The sequence below is a fragment of the Manis pentadactyla genome, chromosome 19 (assembly GCF_030020395.1).
Source record: "Manis pentadactyla isolate mManPen7 chromosome 19, mManPen7.hap1, whole genome shotgun sequence".
Lineage (NCBI taxonomy): Eukaryota > Metazoa > Chordata > Mammalia > Pholidota > Manidae > Manis > Manis pentadactyla.
This window is the reverse complement of record NC_080037.1, coordinates 10,018,641-10,033,544: the sequence shown is the minus strand read 5'-3', so window position 1 is coordinate 10,033,544 and position 14,904 is coordinate 10,018,641. Positions and strand designations below refer to the sequence as shown.

General features: G+C 56.3%; 1 protein-coding gene across 3 annotated transcripts; it reads left to right on the top strand.

The window, feature by feature from the left end:
* Positions 1-1,866: 1,866 nt before the first annotated feature.
* RHBG (Rh family B glycoprotein) lies at positions 1,867-12,704 on the top strand. 3 transcript variants are annotated; one of them, XM_036922534.2, is made up of 11 exons: positions 2,002-2,112; positions 2,267-2,360; positions 7,260-7,446; positions 7,933-8,083; positions 8,197-8,344; positions 9,820-9,986; positions 10,267-10,404; positions 10,523-10,656; positions 11,199-11,320; positions 12,296-12,369; positions 12,539-12,704. In XM_036922534.2, exons 3-11 carry the CDS (start codon positions 7,280-7,282, stop codon positions 12,605-12,607), a joined length of 1,170 nt encoding a protein of 389 aa, XP_036778429.2. In that variant the 5' UTR covers positions 2,002-2,112; positions 2,267-2,360; positions 7,260-7,279; the 3' UTR covers positions 12,608-12,704. The 3 variants fall into 3 exon arrangements, with proteins under 3 accessions (XP_036778427.2, XP_036778428.2, XP_036778429.2); XM_036922532.2 differs by lacking the exon at positions 2,267-2,360 and having other exon boundaries at positions 1,867-2,112; XM_036922533.2 differs by lacking the exons at positions 2,267-2,360; positions 11,199-11,320 and having other exon boundaries at positions 1,867-2,112.
* Positions 12,705-14,904: the final 2,200 nt, after the last annotated feature.

Here is a 14,904-nt window from a genome sequence, read left to right as displayed (position 1 = left end):
CACAGAAGAAGCCAGAAAACAGCCTTCCTGCTGACCAAGTAGTGACAGACAGCCTCTGGGCCAGGAGCCAGGGGCCACCGAGGGCCAGAGAGCCTGCCTGGCCCGCTGGAAGCCGTGCTACCCAGGGCTGGCCCCCACCCTCGTGCACCTGCCTGACTGGGCACTTGGGTCTGGAGGCTGGATACCTAGAATCCAACTGTCCCAGAGCCCCTGCTGGGCTGGAGGCCCAAGCCCATGAAGGGAGGTGAGGAGGAGGTGAACTGGAGGAAGGGCAGAAAAGGAAGCAAGGAGGAGGGTCAGGGACTCCACTGCCACCCCTGCCCTTGCCCGTTCCTAGGAGGAGCCCACCCTGCATCTGCTCTGAGCAGTGGCTGGCCCCTGTGAGCCTAGGCCACATACCCTAGGAGTGGCAGCTTTTCCTCCAGGCAGAGGTCTCAGACGTCTTTGCAAATGCCCATAATCCCCTCCCACACAACAGTTCCTCAGACAAGTGGGACTAGTCTGGGCAGCAGTGTAGACAAAGGGCCTCCCCTCCCACCGGCCCCGCTGAGACTGGACTCCAGCTTTTCTTCTTTGAAGCCCCTGCATCAGAATGAATAGTGAGGTTCCTGCACCTGTTCAGAGGCCTCCGGTGGCCCAGGGTCCACTGGGGAGAGGCCATGGGCCTCAGCACAGCCTTCAAGGCCTCTCTAGACTACCTCCACCCCCAGCCTCAGTTCCTGAGCACAATGGACACTCACACAGCCAGCCTTCTGTTTATGCTGGTCCTCTTCTTGAAACGACCCCTCTTCATTCTTCACTTGCCCAATTCCTAGGTTGTCCTTCTAGACTGCCTGCAGACGTTACCTCCCAGGAAGCGATTCTCCATCACCGTCCCTCCCTGACTCCACTCCTGGGGGCTCTGCAGCCTCTCCTCCTGGTCCCCCACAGGTTCTGTACTTTCCAGGGTCACACATTTATTCCGGTGGTAATTAATTTCCCTCTAAGTGTCTCCCAACTGGACAGTGGCTCCTGGAGGGAAGAGTCACGTGGTTCATCTCCCAGGTCCGCTCACAGTAAGTGCTCAGTAAACACCTCCTCTCTGTTGGGTCTACCAGGCCCTCAGTGGACGTAAATCTTGCTGGTGTAACAGGCGCCCCTTGACTAAGAAGACCCTCCTTGCATCTAGCTTCCTTCCATCTGCTGGGGCGGCCCAGGCGCTCTCGGAGCCACGCCGGCCATGGCAGCGTTGCCCGCCCCGCCTGCGTTCTGTGGAGGGGTACAGATGGCCGGCTAGGAGGCTGGGGAGGCCTGCAGCGGGGTTAGGAGCTCTGCTGCTGAGGCTCAGGTGTCCCCAGCCGGGTTAATCATCAATGCCTCAAGAGCCGTCTCTTTATCTCGGTTCTCCATCTCGCTTTTTCAGTTGGGAAAAGATCGAGTAACCCCTCGGCTCTCTCTCGTTATTGACCCCGGAGGGGTCAGGCCAGGGCCTCGAAGGGCCGCAGATCACCTGGGGACCCTGTTTGAGGGGGCGGGAGCCCTCCTTTCTCCCCCACTGCGTCCCGGAGGTGTGGCCCAGCGGAGCAGAGCACAGGGAGCCCTTCCAGAGTCGCTTCCAAGCGCCTGTCCCCACCGGACGGCGCCAAGGTCAGCTGGGCCAAGGCAGAAGGAGCTGGGAGGCCCCCGCGCCCCCAGTCCGTGCCCCCCCAGGCTCTGGCCCAGTCCTCTCGGCCCCTCCTCCCACCTCCCCGGACTCGGGCCCGGAGCTGCAGGGGGCTCCGCCCAGGTGGGCGGGGACTTCCCGGGAGGTGGGGCCTGGCTCCGGTGGGCGGGCCTGGCTCCGGTGAAACCGGCCCGGCCCGCCCCGGGAGTGTCTACCCCGCGCGGCGCGCCCGGAGCCGGAGCTGGAGCCGGAGCTGGAGCCGGAGCCTCGCGGCCTCTGTCCCATGGCCGAGTCCGCCCGCCGCGCCGTGGGCAGGCGGCTTCAGCTGCCCTTGCTGTGCCTCCTCCTCCAGGGCGCCACCGCAATCCTCTTTGCGGTCTTTGTTCGCTACAACCATGAAACCGACGCTGCCCTCTGGCACTGGGGCAACCGCAGTAACTCGGACAATGAATTTTACTTTCGCTACCCAAGTGAGTGTGGGTGAGGGTGCGCGGGGAGCATAGATCCCAGGCTCCTCGGTGTCTTGGGAGGGGGCACGTGGATGCCCAGATCTACCCCTACCTAGGCGGGCACCCCTCTTGCTCTGAGGTGAGCCCCAGATTTATAATAACATCCTTTCACTAGTGTCCACCATGAACCAGCTATGCTGAAGGCTGCACATGCATTATCTCCTTTAGTCTATGAAGCAGGCAAAGATGGGGAAACAGGCTCAGAGAGGGTAAGCGGCTGGTTCATGGTCACACTGTCAGCACTTAGGGAGCTGGGGTTGGAGCCCCGATCTGAAGCTCCAGATTCAACTTGTCCCTTGTCTCCCCTCCCAGTTGGCCTAATTGGGCTTTGCTGGGCTGTTTGAACAGAGACTTTGTCTTTCCTACGGCCTCTGCCCTGACCACAGGAAAGAGGATCCTTCTGGCAGGGCAGGTAGGAAGTGGGGTGCAGGAGATGGTAATGGCAGGTATTGAAGGCATCCTGGGACTTCTTCCCCAGTCCCCCAAAGCTGGCACTTCCAGAGCCAGAGAGAGAATGATGCCTTTACCTATCTGCCCACCGCAGAACAGCAGCCACCAGCCAGAGGAGGAGGCACGACAAGATCATTAGCCCATTTCACAGGGGAGGAAGCTGAGGCTCTGAGGTGCTGTGACTTGCTGCTGATCACCCATCGTGTGAGTGGCAGAACTAGTAGCTGGAACTAGGTCACAGGTACACTAAGCACCACAGCTCACCTGCCTGCTGAGAAGGGCCAGGAAGGGGGAGGTTAACCCATTGGCCCTGCTGTGGATGAGGCCCCTCTCACAAGGGTGGAGTCCTTAGTGATTCACCATCCTTGGTGACGAATCTCCTAGAATTCATCACAAAGCTTTGCAGGGCTTCTCCAAGCCTCAGTTTTCCGTATCTGGGCAATGGGGAGAAGGATGCCTCAGCTTGAAGGACTGTGGTTCAGAGAGTGAGAGTCTCCATAAAAACAAGTCCCAGGCTGCTATTACCCTACTTCCTGTATGCAGAGCCTGTGGCTGGCCCCACCAGACCCTCTCCCAGCCCACCCCAACAAAACGAAGCTCACAATGCTGAGGATAGAGAGGGCGAGGTGGAGGCTTGGAACTGGGCATGAAGCACAAGACCCCCAGTCATCCTAGGCCTCCCCATATTTCACCCTTGCCCTGACTGGACAAGGTGAGCCATGGAAGCTGGGGTCAAAGCCAGAGCACCGTGCTGGGATGGCCGATGCTTAGGGTCATGCGTTTGTCCAGAGAGCTTGGGATCTGGGAGGGAGTATTCACAGACTGAAAGGAGTAGGCTCTTGTTCAGGGGTCTGGCCTGGCTGCTTGCTACGCACCCCCATTTGTTTCTCTCACAAACCTCACTCAAGGTCTCCGAGCTCTGCTTATTTCAAAGTCCTCCCTGAAACCTCCCAGCCTCTTGTCCCCTGATGCAATGGCGGGCTCTCCTGGACACACAGGTTTCTGCCCCTGGCTTGCAGTAAGAGAAGTAAAAGCGGGAACCCTCCTGCTTTGTCTGCTCTAGGCTTCTATTCCTGCGGACTTGGGACCCTGGTATGGGGAAGGTTGGGGAGGAGGGAGCTATTAAGTCCCTGGTGCCCGGGGCTTTGATGAGCCGGCACCACCTGTACCTGTGTCTGGGGGAAAGGGGGCAGAGCCAGAGGGGCGTGCAGCCCTTTGATTCGGGAGATGAAAGAAAGTTCTGCACCTGTTGAGCTATGGGACTAGCCAATGCCAAGGGCATGGCTGCTCTGAGGGTCTGGTATCTCCATAGGAAGGGCCCTCAGAGCCCATCTGGTCCACTTCCTCAGAGCCAGAGAGGTTATGTAACTGCCCAAGATCACACAGCAAGTTAGCCAGGCTAGAACCAGGTCTTTTAACTCCCTATCTATAGTCTTACCCTCACATTGCAAAAGTCCTATTCCATGAAGCAAGTAACGGGAAATAAAAAAGAAAGAAAAAGACTAGGGTTGCAGGGACACAGAAGCAAACATGAGAAAAGGGTTCTTAGAAAAAAAATGTGGCCTTTCTAAAAAATTAAAGTATCACTGATATACAATCTTACAAAGGTTTCACATGAACAATATTGTGGTTTCAACATTCACCCATATTATCAATTCCTCCCCCTCCCTCCCTGCCCCCCCACCACTGGAGGCACTGTCCGTCAGCACAGTAAGATGCTATAGAGTCATGACTCGTCTCCTCCGTGCTGTACTGCCTTCCCCGTGCCCCCCTTGTACTGTGAGTGCTGATTATAGTGCCCCTAATCCCCTTCTCCCTCCCTCTCCCCTTCCCTTTGGTAACCGCTAGTCCCTTCTTCCAGTCCGTGAGTCTGCTGCTGTTTTGTTCCTTCAGTTTTCCTTTGTTGTTATACTAAAATGTGGCCCTTTTTTGCACACCTCCGAGCCCTTACTTGCAGGGAGAGGGATTTAGGGGAATCAGGATCTTCTTGGAAGAGGTGGGGGAAGAGGGATGTGAGTGGGACCAGGGGAATACAGCCCCACCTGCCCTCTTAAAGATGTGGGGTGTCGGGAGGGTAGAGTGTGCTGGGGGAGATGGCCTCCCCAGTTCATTGCTCCCTTTTCCCTGCTCCTCAGTTTATAGCCCCTCTTTACAGATGAGCTATCTTGGGCCCAGAGAGGTTAAGTGGCTTGTACAAGGTCACACAGTCAGAAGGGGTTACAACTGGAATTCATATCCAGCCCCCAGATGCTAAAGCCCCAGCTTCCACTGTTCCTCATCTCACAGCCCCACCACGTTCAGGCTGCATCTGGTGGGGTTGGAGAGGGGCAGTGAGGGAAGGAGGGCGAGCAACAGCTGGGTCTAGAGGGCTCTTATCTTCTCTCCGACCAAAGGTGCGTTTGGTGGGGTGTGGGCAGGATAGGAGGCAGGCTCCTTCCTGCTCCCATGGGGATACGCCTAAGGGAATGTTGAGGGGTCATCTTATCCATCCCCCTGACTATGGAGAAAGACTGTGTGGAATGTTCCCCAGTGAAAGAGATTTCTTGATGCTTAGACTCCAGTTGAAAGGCCAAAGCACTGAGTTTTGATTCCAAACAAACCCGGGGTGGGAGATGTAAATATTATTGCCATTGAGACAAGTTCTGGAGTAGGTCAGCATGTAATGGGCACAGAGCCCTGCCACCAGCCCTCTTTCTTATCTTGCTATCTTTGGGCAAAAGAACAGACATGGCATCCCCTTTACTGTTTGCACAAGGAGAAAAGAAATCAGGCAGTGAGGCCTGAAAGAACTTAGGCTGAGGGTTGAGTTCTAAGTGATGCCTCTCCTCTTCTGTTGGGTTTTAAGATCTGGGAGGGAAGAGCAATCTGTGTGATGTGGAGAGTGGGCAGGGCTGGAGAATTGGCACGGTGTTGGGGACATTTAGCGAGGCCAGTGGGACTCCAGACCCTCACTCCCCTCGGCTGCTCGGACTGGCAGCTCAGCTGCAGACCTCCAGTTCCAGCACACACCCAGCCCTCTGCCAGGGGCTCGCAAACTCCTTCCTATCAGCCCACATACAGCACAAAGAAGGAGAAAACTTTGCTTCTCTGCAAGTTCCTGATTGTATCCTGAAGTTCAATAATACATTTTTGGCTTGTTAGTGCTTCTTTAGATTACACAAAAGAAGTGACTGTGCTTTTGTTTTTCTTTATGATCTGCCTCTTTCCATGAGAGATTTGAGGTCATTTACAACAAAACCGTATATAAGAAAAGAAAAGCAGAGAAACAGAACACAAGTAACCAACACTGTAGTGGCCTCTAGTTTAGATTCCAGTGTAGCTCTGAGCTTCCAGGCAGTGAAGAAAAAAGGGAAATAGGATTAGCTGTGTGTTCTCATCAGAATGGAGGAAGCCTCACATATGTGAGTCTTTGGTTCTTTGATGTCTGTCTTCCACACTCCATGAGGGCAGGGACGGTGGCTGCCTGATGCACAAGTGTTTAGTAAACATCTGTCACATGAATGCAGGAAAACAGACTGAGTCCCCAGGAGAAGTGACATCTCCTAGCATGAAGTTCTAAGCAAAATTTCTCACATGGAGCTATAAAAGGGAGCTATATTAGGGTCATGGCTGCCCTGTTTCTCAATAACACATGTATACTGCCTGGCTTCTAATAGCACTCAAATTCTTCTTCCCTAATGTTTCTCAATTAAAGCCAAAGATACAGCATGGAATCAAACATGTACTTAATTCCAAGCAAAGAAAAAGAACCAGACACACTGGCCCAACATCACAGTAGGTTGTGTTTCAAACCCTGTGTACAAGTAGATGGGGGCAGGGGTACAGAACAAATACTGCTGCAAATTATTTGTACTTATCTCATTTTCAATATTCCTGTTTAGCATTTTTATTAGCTTAGTATTTTATGCACACTGGTACAGAATAGAAAGCAAACGGAAAAGGCCCCAAATCTCCCTGCCCAGAAGCCCCCTTGACACTTAAAATAATGCAAGTACTTCATCTATAGAATTAAGAGTCAAGCTATAGAAAGGAACAAATGAAAAAGTAAAATCCTGCTTCCCAGAGTCGCCATACAGCCTAACTCCAGGGGCATCGCGTGCACTGGAGTTGTGAAGTGAAGCCCCTGCTTCAGTTCCTTTTCCCTGAAGTGATCTCCACGAACAATTTTAGGCTATTTTGCAAATCAGTTCATAAAACTTTGAAGTCTTCCAAATGGAGAGGTATAGATTCTGAAATATGAGGCATGGCGGTTAGACATCAAGAAGGACTTTCCAGCAGAAAGGCTAACATTGATGGCAAAGGCAGTGTTGAGCATGGCTGGGCAGGGACTGCAGCCCAGGAAAGAGCATGGGTGGGCCTTGCCCAAGTCAGTGGTAAGGGACCTAGCGGAGGGCAAATGAGTGGAGCAGAGAAGAGAGCGGAAGGCCTGACACCCTTGCTCTGACATGGCGACAGCAGGGACTGTGTGCGTCCTGCTGCTGCAGGCTGGTGAGCTCCACACAGGTGGCCCAGGCTGGGAGGCCCTGCCGTGCCCCGGCAGTTTCAGCAGCACCGCTCCAGCCTGAAGGCGGCTGTGGCTGGTGTGAGCTGGGGGCGCTGGCAGGGTGGCCCACTGGTGGATGGGTGGTGGCAGAGCAGCCCCCTGTCGCCCCCTGCAGGCTTCCAGGACGTGCACACCATGGTCTTCATCGGCTTCGGCTTCCTCATGGCCTTCCTGCAGCGATACGGCTTCAGCAGCGTAGGCTTCACCTTCCTCCTGGCAGCCTTCGCCCTGCAGTGGGCCACACTCGTCCAGGGCTTCTTTCACTCCTTTCACGGTGGCCACATCCACGTTGGCGTGGAGAGGTGGGCAGCAGCGGCCTCCCTGGCTCCCCCAGGATCTAGGCCCCCATCCAAGCGCCCCAGCTCAAGCCCCGTCCCTCAGGTCTGCTCGCTGACCAGGTTTCTGACTCATCAGTTAATGTATCTCAGGTGCCCTGACTCTTCTCGCTGCCTGACTTCTTCTCCCGTCCCCGGCCCACACGCCAGCTACACTGCCCCATTTGGCCCCTTACTATCCGAAGGTGTTGGGAGGATAGACGGCTTCGTGGGGAACGACAGGGTTCAGAGGAACTCTTGGTTGGAGATCTGAGTCTTCCACCCGTGGTGAGCTTTGTTCGCCAAGTCACAGACCTCCATAAGGCAGTTTCCTCTCTACAGAAAAGGCGAGGCGGTCCCTCCCCGCCTACCAGGGAAGAGCTTAGACACGTAGGCTCATTGCCTCTGACCTGGCCACCCCTCAGAGCTGCCCTGGTTTCCAGCCCCTGCCCCCTCCCATCTGCCCCCCCACAGCATGATCAACGCCGACTTCTGTGCTGCGGCCGTGCTTATCTCCTTCGGGGCCATACTGGGCAAGACGGGGCCGGCTCAGCTACTGCTCATGGCTCTGCTGGAGGTGGTGCTGTTTGGCACCAACGAGTTCCTGCTCCTTAGTCTCCTGGGGGTGAGTCTGGATGGGGAGGAGGCTGGCCAGGGCCAGGCCCTCAGCAGGGAGAGCACGGGGTGGGGGGCTGTGGAGGTGGGGGCTGCCCCTCCACCCCCGCTCTGCCTCCACAGGTGAGGGATGCAGGAGGCTCCATGACTATCCACACCTTCGGTGCCTACTTCGGGCTGGTCCTCTCACGGGTCCTCTACAGGCCCCGGCTGGAAAAAAGCAAGCATCGCCAGGGTTCCGTCTACCATTCAGACCTCTTTGCGATGATTGGTGAGGCCTGCCGAGGCGGAGTGGGGTGGGGCCGGTTCCAGGTGCCCCTAATGTTGGGCCGGGGAAGACCATCTCCAGGCAAGGGGTCAGGGCGCTGCTGCCGTCCTGGGGGTTCTGGCTGGGAGCTCCCTTCCAGGTTGGGATCTTCTGTGAGAGTCCTGAGATCTGTGCTCCTGGTTCTCAACAGTTTTATGACAGGTTCTTAGAACCCAGCCCCGGGGGAAGCACCTGCCCAGAGCTCCAGTTCCAGCAGTGCTTCTAAATCCAAGTCTAACCACACCAATCTCTGTTTAAAACCTCCAGGGCTGCCGCCCAACCCCAACCACCTGTTGGAAACCAGATTCCTCAGTGTGGCACACCCGCCCTGCAGGGTCTTGGCCGATACCCTGGCCCCCCACTCACTCTCGGCTCCAGCCACACTCCTCTCCCCTGCTCTTACCTCCAGGCCTGGGCCCCTGGTGCTGCACCGTCCCCAGCAGCTGTTTCTCCTAAGCACATACCTCTGCCTTGGCCTCCGGCTCTTTTCTCCACCTTTGCACACTGTCAGAAAGGAAGTGGATATTTTAATTTTTCGTGGACAGTATTAGTGAATAGTGCCTGTGGGTACATTAAAAAGTCTGGTTTTGTATTCCTTGCTTACCACAGGGTTTGTTAGGAAATAGAGCGTGTGGGACCCCAGGTCAGCTGAGGCCTCCTTCTTGCTTTTGAGACCTGGATAAATTTGGCTACAAGTCCAAAGCTTTCTCCAAGATTTCCACGCTTTCCCAGGAGGCATGCATTTGCAGGTCTCGCCTGCTTCCCAGCTCCTTCCAGACCGGAAGCCTAGCCTCTTCCTTTGTTCCTCCCCAAACCCTCCCCTCAGAGGACACACCTGCCAGCATGGTAGATTTTACTGCAGAGAGCAGGGTGTAGGCAGGAGTTACCTGTGAGGTCACAAACTTGGGAACCTCACACGGGCAGGCAGAACCTATGAAGCTCCCAGTTCTTACCCCAAAATGCACAGGCCCTGCCCATCCGGGGCTCAGCAGACAGAGGCCTCTCCCACACATTGTAGGGTCTGAACTCTCCAGGAGGCAGCTGAGGTTATAAAACAAAATATTTTCCTGTTTCATATATCAAGTACCCAGCTTAGTGCCTGACATGCAGTGTCCTTTGCCTTTTTTTTCTTTTCTTTTCTGATACTTAAAAAAACGCTGAACCCTCTAATGATTTTCAATCGAGAAGCCCCCTATAGTGCCGGCACCCTTTGGTAGTACCGTTTGCTGAACGTTTAGTACCTGCTAGGCCGTGGGCTGGGCACTTCATATGCATCACCTCACTCTGTCCTCACTTGAGGAGGTAGGTACTCATGTCCCCACTTTACAGGTGAGGCAACCGAGGCAGCTGAGAGCAGGTGATTTTACACCTTGCACAGCTCGTACCTGGGCGGGGAACCATTTATTTCCTCTCACGCTGCCCGTCTGCCTGCCATTTAGGGACCATCTTCCTGTGGATCTTCTGGCCTAGTTTCAACTCTGCACCCACCACGCTGGGGGACGGACAGCATCGGACAGCCCTCACCACGTACTACTCCCTGAGCGCGAGCACCCTCAGCACCTTCGCTGTGTCAGCCCTTGTCGGGGGGGATGGGCGGCTGGACATGGTATGAGGAGGAGGCCTTAGGGAGGCAGAGGGATGCATGGGAGGGGGAGGAGAAGTCTGAGACCCTGCCAGGGCGGTTTTCCAGGGGAGCAGGTAAGGGCACAGGCACTGGGGGCTGTCTGCCTTGGTGCGGTCAGAGCGTGAGACCATATGCAGTAGACAGCTAGAGGGTAGTGGGTGCGGGACCTTCCAGAAGTCGTCGGTGCCCCTGCGGGGGATGGGCTGGCCCGGTGCAGGGGTGATGAAACCGCCCACTGCCTCGCTCTTCTGTGCTGTCTTAGGTCCACATCCAGAATGCGGCTCTGGCTGGAGGGGTTGTGGTGGGGACATCCGGTGAAATGATGCTGACACCCTTTGGGGCTCTGGCAGCTGGCTTCCTGGCTGGGACTGTCTCCACGTTGGGGTACAAGTTCTTCACGGTACTGGTGCCTCTTGGGCCCTGGGCAGAACAGGGAAGCCTCGGCGCCCCATCCCATCTCTCCAATAGGCCTGGGAGGGGGGGCAACCGACACTCATTATTGGTGTCCTGTCCTCCAGCCTGTCCTTGAGTCAAAATTCAAAGTCCAAGACACATGTGGAGTCCACAACCTCCATGGGATGCCTGGGGTCCTGGGAGCCCTCCTTGGGGTCCTCGTAGCCGGGCTGGCCACCCATGAGACTTACGGAGATGGGTGAGTCCCCCACCCCCTCACTCTGAAGTCATTATTGCCCAGGAGTGACCTCCCTCATCTCTTCCCTTTGTAGATCAAAACCAAAAGCAGTGCCCATTTACATTTATTGGTTCATTCATTTATTCATCCACATTCTGGGAGCTGAAGAAACGTGTGAATAAGACCAACTGGAGGACTCTTTCTGGTTCTCAGTTAAGGGCAGCAGGAGGGTCATTGAACAAATGATTGCAATAGTGTTGTTACTAAAAGGTCAGCAAGAGAAAATGACCCTTAGGATGGATTTTTGCATACTAGGGCTCAGAGGAGGCGGTAACCAAAAGCGACCCTTAAACTGAGCCTTGAAAGGTGTGTGGATGTCTGCTGGCACACGAGGGTGGGACAGGGTTGCAGTCTTTGAGTTTGATGGGAGCAAAGCCCAGAGGTGAGACAGCCTCGTGGGCTCCCCTGAGCCCTCTGGCTGCTGCAGGACGCAGTGCGGTGCACTGAGGCACCGGCCTGGCTCCAGCCCCATCCCGGTCCCCCAGCAACCTCTCCTCCTGCAGCCTGGAGAGCGTGTTTCCGCTCATAGCAGATGGCCAGCGCAGTGCCACGTCTCAGGCCATGCACCAGCTCTTTGGGCTGTTCGTCACACTGATGATTGCCTCTGTGGGCGGGGGTCTTGGAGGTGAGTGACCTTGGCTAGGGGTAGGGGGCTGGCAGGAGCCCCAGGGAGGGCAGAAGACAGAGGGGTTCTCGGGTGGAAGGGCCACTGGATCTCATCTCACTGACATTCATCAATTCATGGATGCTTATTGGGCGCCTACTTTGCGGCAGGTGCAGGTTGGAGTTGTAGAGTTCAGGGTTAACCTCCTTGAGGGGAAGACGAGTAAGTGGGTATTGCTCCCACCTGTGCCAGGGGAAGGTGGCGAGCCAGCTAGGAGCTGAGTTGGCTCCCTTTTCGTGGGTCTGCGGCCTCCCTGTGCTGCTCCCTCTACCCACTAGAGGGCAGCCCAACCTCAGGCTGATGCTGACCCAGCTGAGGGGCAGGGAGGGGCAGGGAGAAAAGGGGCCTGCCCGTCTGCCGCTGGACTGGCCCAGAGCCTTCCCGAGACTGACAGCGCCCGGATGCTGGGGCAGGCAGTCCCTTCTGATGTCTGGCCTTAGTCCTTTGGCCTTCAAGATAAAACCTCTGATTCAGTATCCCCACCCTCCTGTTCTCACCTGCGATTTTTATTCTCAAACAAGGTTCAATTCATTCACTCATGCAACGACTTCTTTATCCAATAAACACTTTCCTCACCCCTCGTGATAGGAGGTCACAGAAAGCTCAGCAGCTCTGGTTCATAACAGAATCACAACTTGGTCCACTACCAACTGTGCCAATTTGAGTGCTTACCTTCTCTGAGCCTTGGTTTCCTTCCTAAGAATACAGGGAGATCATATTCACAGTGCAGGGTTGCCATTATTTCCCAAGAAAGCAATGCTTGTTGAGCACTTTGCACAGGGCCTGGCCTCTACTAGGTGTTGGACAAATACAGCTGTGATTTGCCTGCTCCAGGCATCACGTTGACTCAGCCCCTCTGCACCTTGGGCACTGGGTGGCAGCCTCCCCCACAGGGCAGCAAAAAGCCTCCCCCATCACCCCCACCCACCCCACCAGGGCTCCTGCTGAGGCTGCCCTTCCTGGATGCCCCCACAGACTCTCAGTGCTACGAGGACCAGATTTACTGGGAGGTAAGTCATACCTGTGGCCCCTCAGACCCACAGGGCCCTGTCGCCATCTGACTTTCCTTCCCTGCCTCACCTCTCACAACTCAGCCTGCCTCTTTCCTTTTGTGCCTGCCCATCCTCCTCAGCCCCCTGGGGCTTCCCGTTCACCTGCTCCCTCACCCCTGCCTTCCAGGTGCCGGGGGAGCATGAGGATGAAGCGCAGGGACCTCTGAGGACAGAGGAACCAGACACACAGGCCTAACTTGCTTCCAGCCCTTGAGACGACGCTCTCCTTTATGACGACCACCAGTGACTGGCTACCGTCCCTCCTGCTGCAAGAAATAAATCTTGGGCCAGAAGGAGCCTCCTCTGCACAGGCAGCATTGGGGGGGAGCAGGAGAAGACCTCAGTCTGGGGGGAACCTCTCAGCAGCACCCCCAGCACCACTGCCCCTGAGGTATCCCAGTGATTGCCCAGCCCCTGGTCCAACGTCACACAGGGACAGTGAAGTCAGAGCCAGGGTGATAAACTCCGCTGTCGCCACCCTGACTCCTTTTTTTGTGCACTGGGGATTTGGGAAGTTCCTCTCATCCTGAACTCACAGTGTTAGAATCTTGGGGTGGGAAGGGACCGTGGTGGTGAAAACAGCCCACCTCCCTGGGTCCATGGACTCCCTCTAGGAGTCATTGTTCCACTAAGCAGGTGCCCACCCTGGGTTTGCCTGCCTCCAGAGACAGGGAGCTCATTCTCTTCCAGAAAGTCTGTTTCTGTTGTAGGACAGCTGGGGCTGCTGGGGAGTTCTTCCTATTGCAGAACGACTGCCACGCTGACCTTAATGTCCGTGGTCTCTGAGCGGAGTAGGAAGAGGGTCCCTGTCGGGTCTAAAAGGGGCATAAGGAGTCCCTCGCCACTAACTCCTCAGACGGTGGAAGCAGCCAGCAACCAGCACCACCTCCTGAAGCTCTGGGGTCTGAGGAGTGGGGAGTGGGAAGGGCGAAGAGGGCAGCCGCGTGGAGTGGGGAAGGCGGGCGGGGCCTCCAGCCACCCGGAGCCATCCTACCACCAGAGGGCGCTCCAGACCCGGCAAAGGAAGATGCGGCCTTCGGGCCTCCCCGGCCTCTAGCAGGCCTGGAAGTCCTTCCTTCTTACAGCCTCGCGCCTTCCTGTCTGCTTTAGCACGGGTCCTCACCATTCCCGACAGGAGACGCTTCTGAGCGTCCCCGCATGTCAGGCGGCGCTCTGGCTTCCAGACCTCTCGCCCGGTGGAAAATCCATCCCTTCGGGAGACCGGAGCTCCTTTCCCACCCCTGAAGTACTGGGGCCCCCTTCTGCCCTCTCCTGCCCTTTCCCGAGGCTTCTGGCAGGAGTTGAGCATCACCACAGACCTGTCCCTCAAGACCAAGACCCATTCAGATCTAGGAACCCAAGGAGGAATGGAAGGGCTTGGGGGGGCCGGCCCTGAGACCTGGGCAAAGGTGCCCACCTTGGGCTGCACCCTCACTGTAGCTGGAGGGACTGAGTTTGGCTCGATGCGGAGGCTAAGTCCGGAGTTGAGGAGAAGGGGGAACAGGAGGGCTGTGGAGGGACAAGCCTCCAAGGGAACCATCCCTGGTCGTATGGCCCAGCAATGCTCCCACCCCTTCGGCTCCCTCCTCCCTTGCCAGCCTCCCCTGACCATTGCGGGTTGGGGTAGGTGTGTGCAGGGAGACCCCTGTGCTGAGACAGAAGGCTGACCCTGAGATTGCAAAAAGGCTCCCTGTTACCATCAGCCCCTGTCGGGAGGAAGGGAGGGAGTTGGGGAGAGCTGAGGTCCATCCCCCATTCTGCCCTGCGGGGCCTCAGCTCCCAGTCCTGAACTCAGTCCCAGCTGACCTGCACTGCCCCTGAGCTCCCCAAGCAGCCCTCAGAGATCTGAAAGACTTTCAGGAAAGGGGAGACACAAGGAGGGGATGAGACCCTCCCTGCCCTAGATCATTCTGGGGGGGGGCCAACTATGAGTATTCATTTATTCGTGCCACCAACATTATTCATGAGTATTCATTATTCATTTTTCAACCTGATCCTTTCCCTCTTTGTCTGGTTCCTTCTTGACCACAACCGTATCTCCAGACTTGGAAAAAATGGGCTGCTCCCAGGCTGGTCACTGCTCCCGGTCAACCCAGGAAGGTTTCCTGGAGCAGGGGCAACTGAGCCTTCTCTAGGGGGGGGCAATTGCCCAGTCAGCTTCCAAGGGAGGAAAGGCGACAGGTCCCAGCATGGCCCACCATTGATCCCTGAGAAAGGAGGGACAGGGCAGGGGCTGCCCCATGGGAGATGGCCCTGCATCTCCTGTAGCCAGACAGGTCCAAGCTCCACCCCTCCCAGGGAGCCTCCCGTGGCCTGGGAGGGGCTGCTGAACCCTGCTCCAAGATCCAGCACCCTGCCTCTGTGGCTCAGGGGCCTCTGCCCAGGGCTCAACTCTCCTAAATCAGGCCCTTGTTTTTTGTTCTGCATTTCCTCCTTTCTCTCCCCAACTTTGTCTCTGGTGTCCAGCACAGCAGAGGGCCCTCCACAAATCGC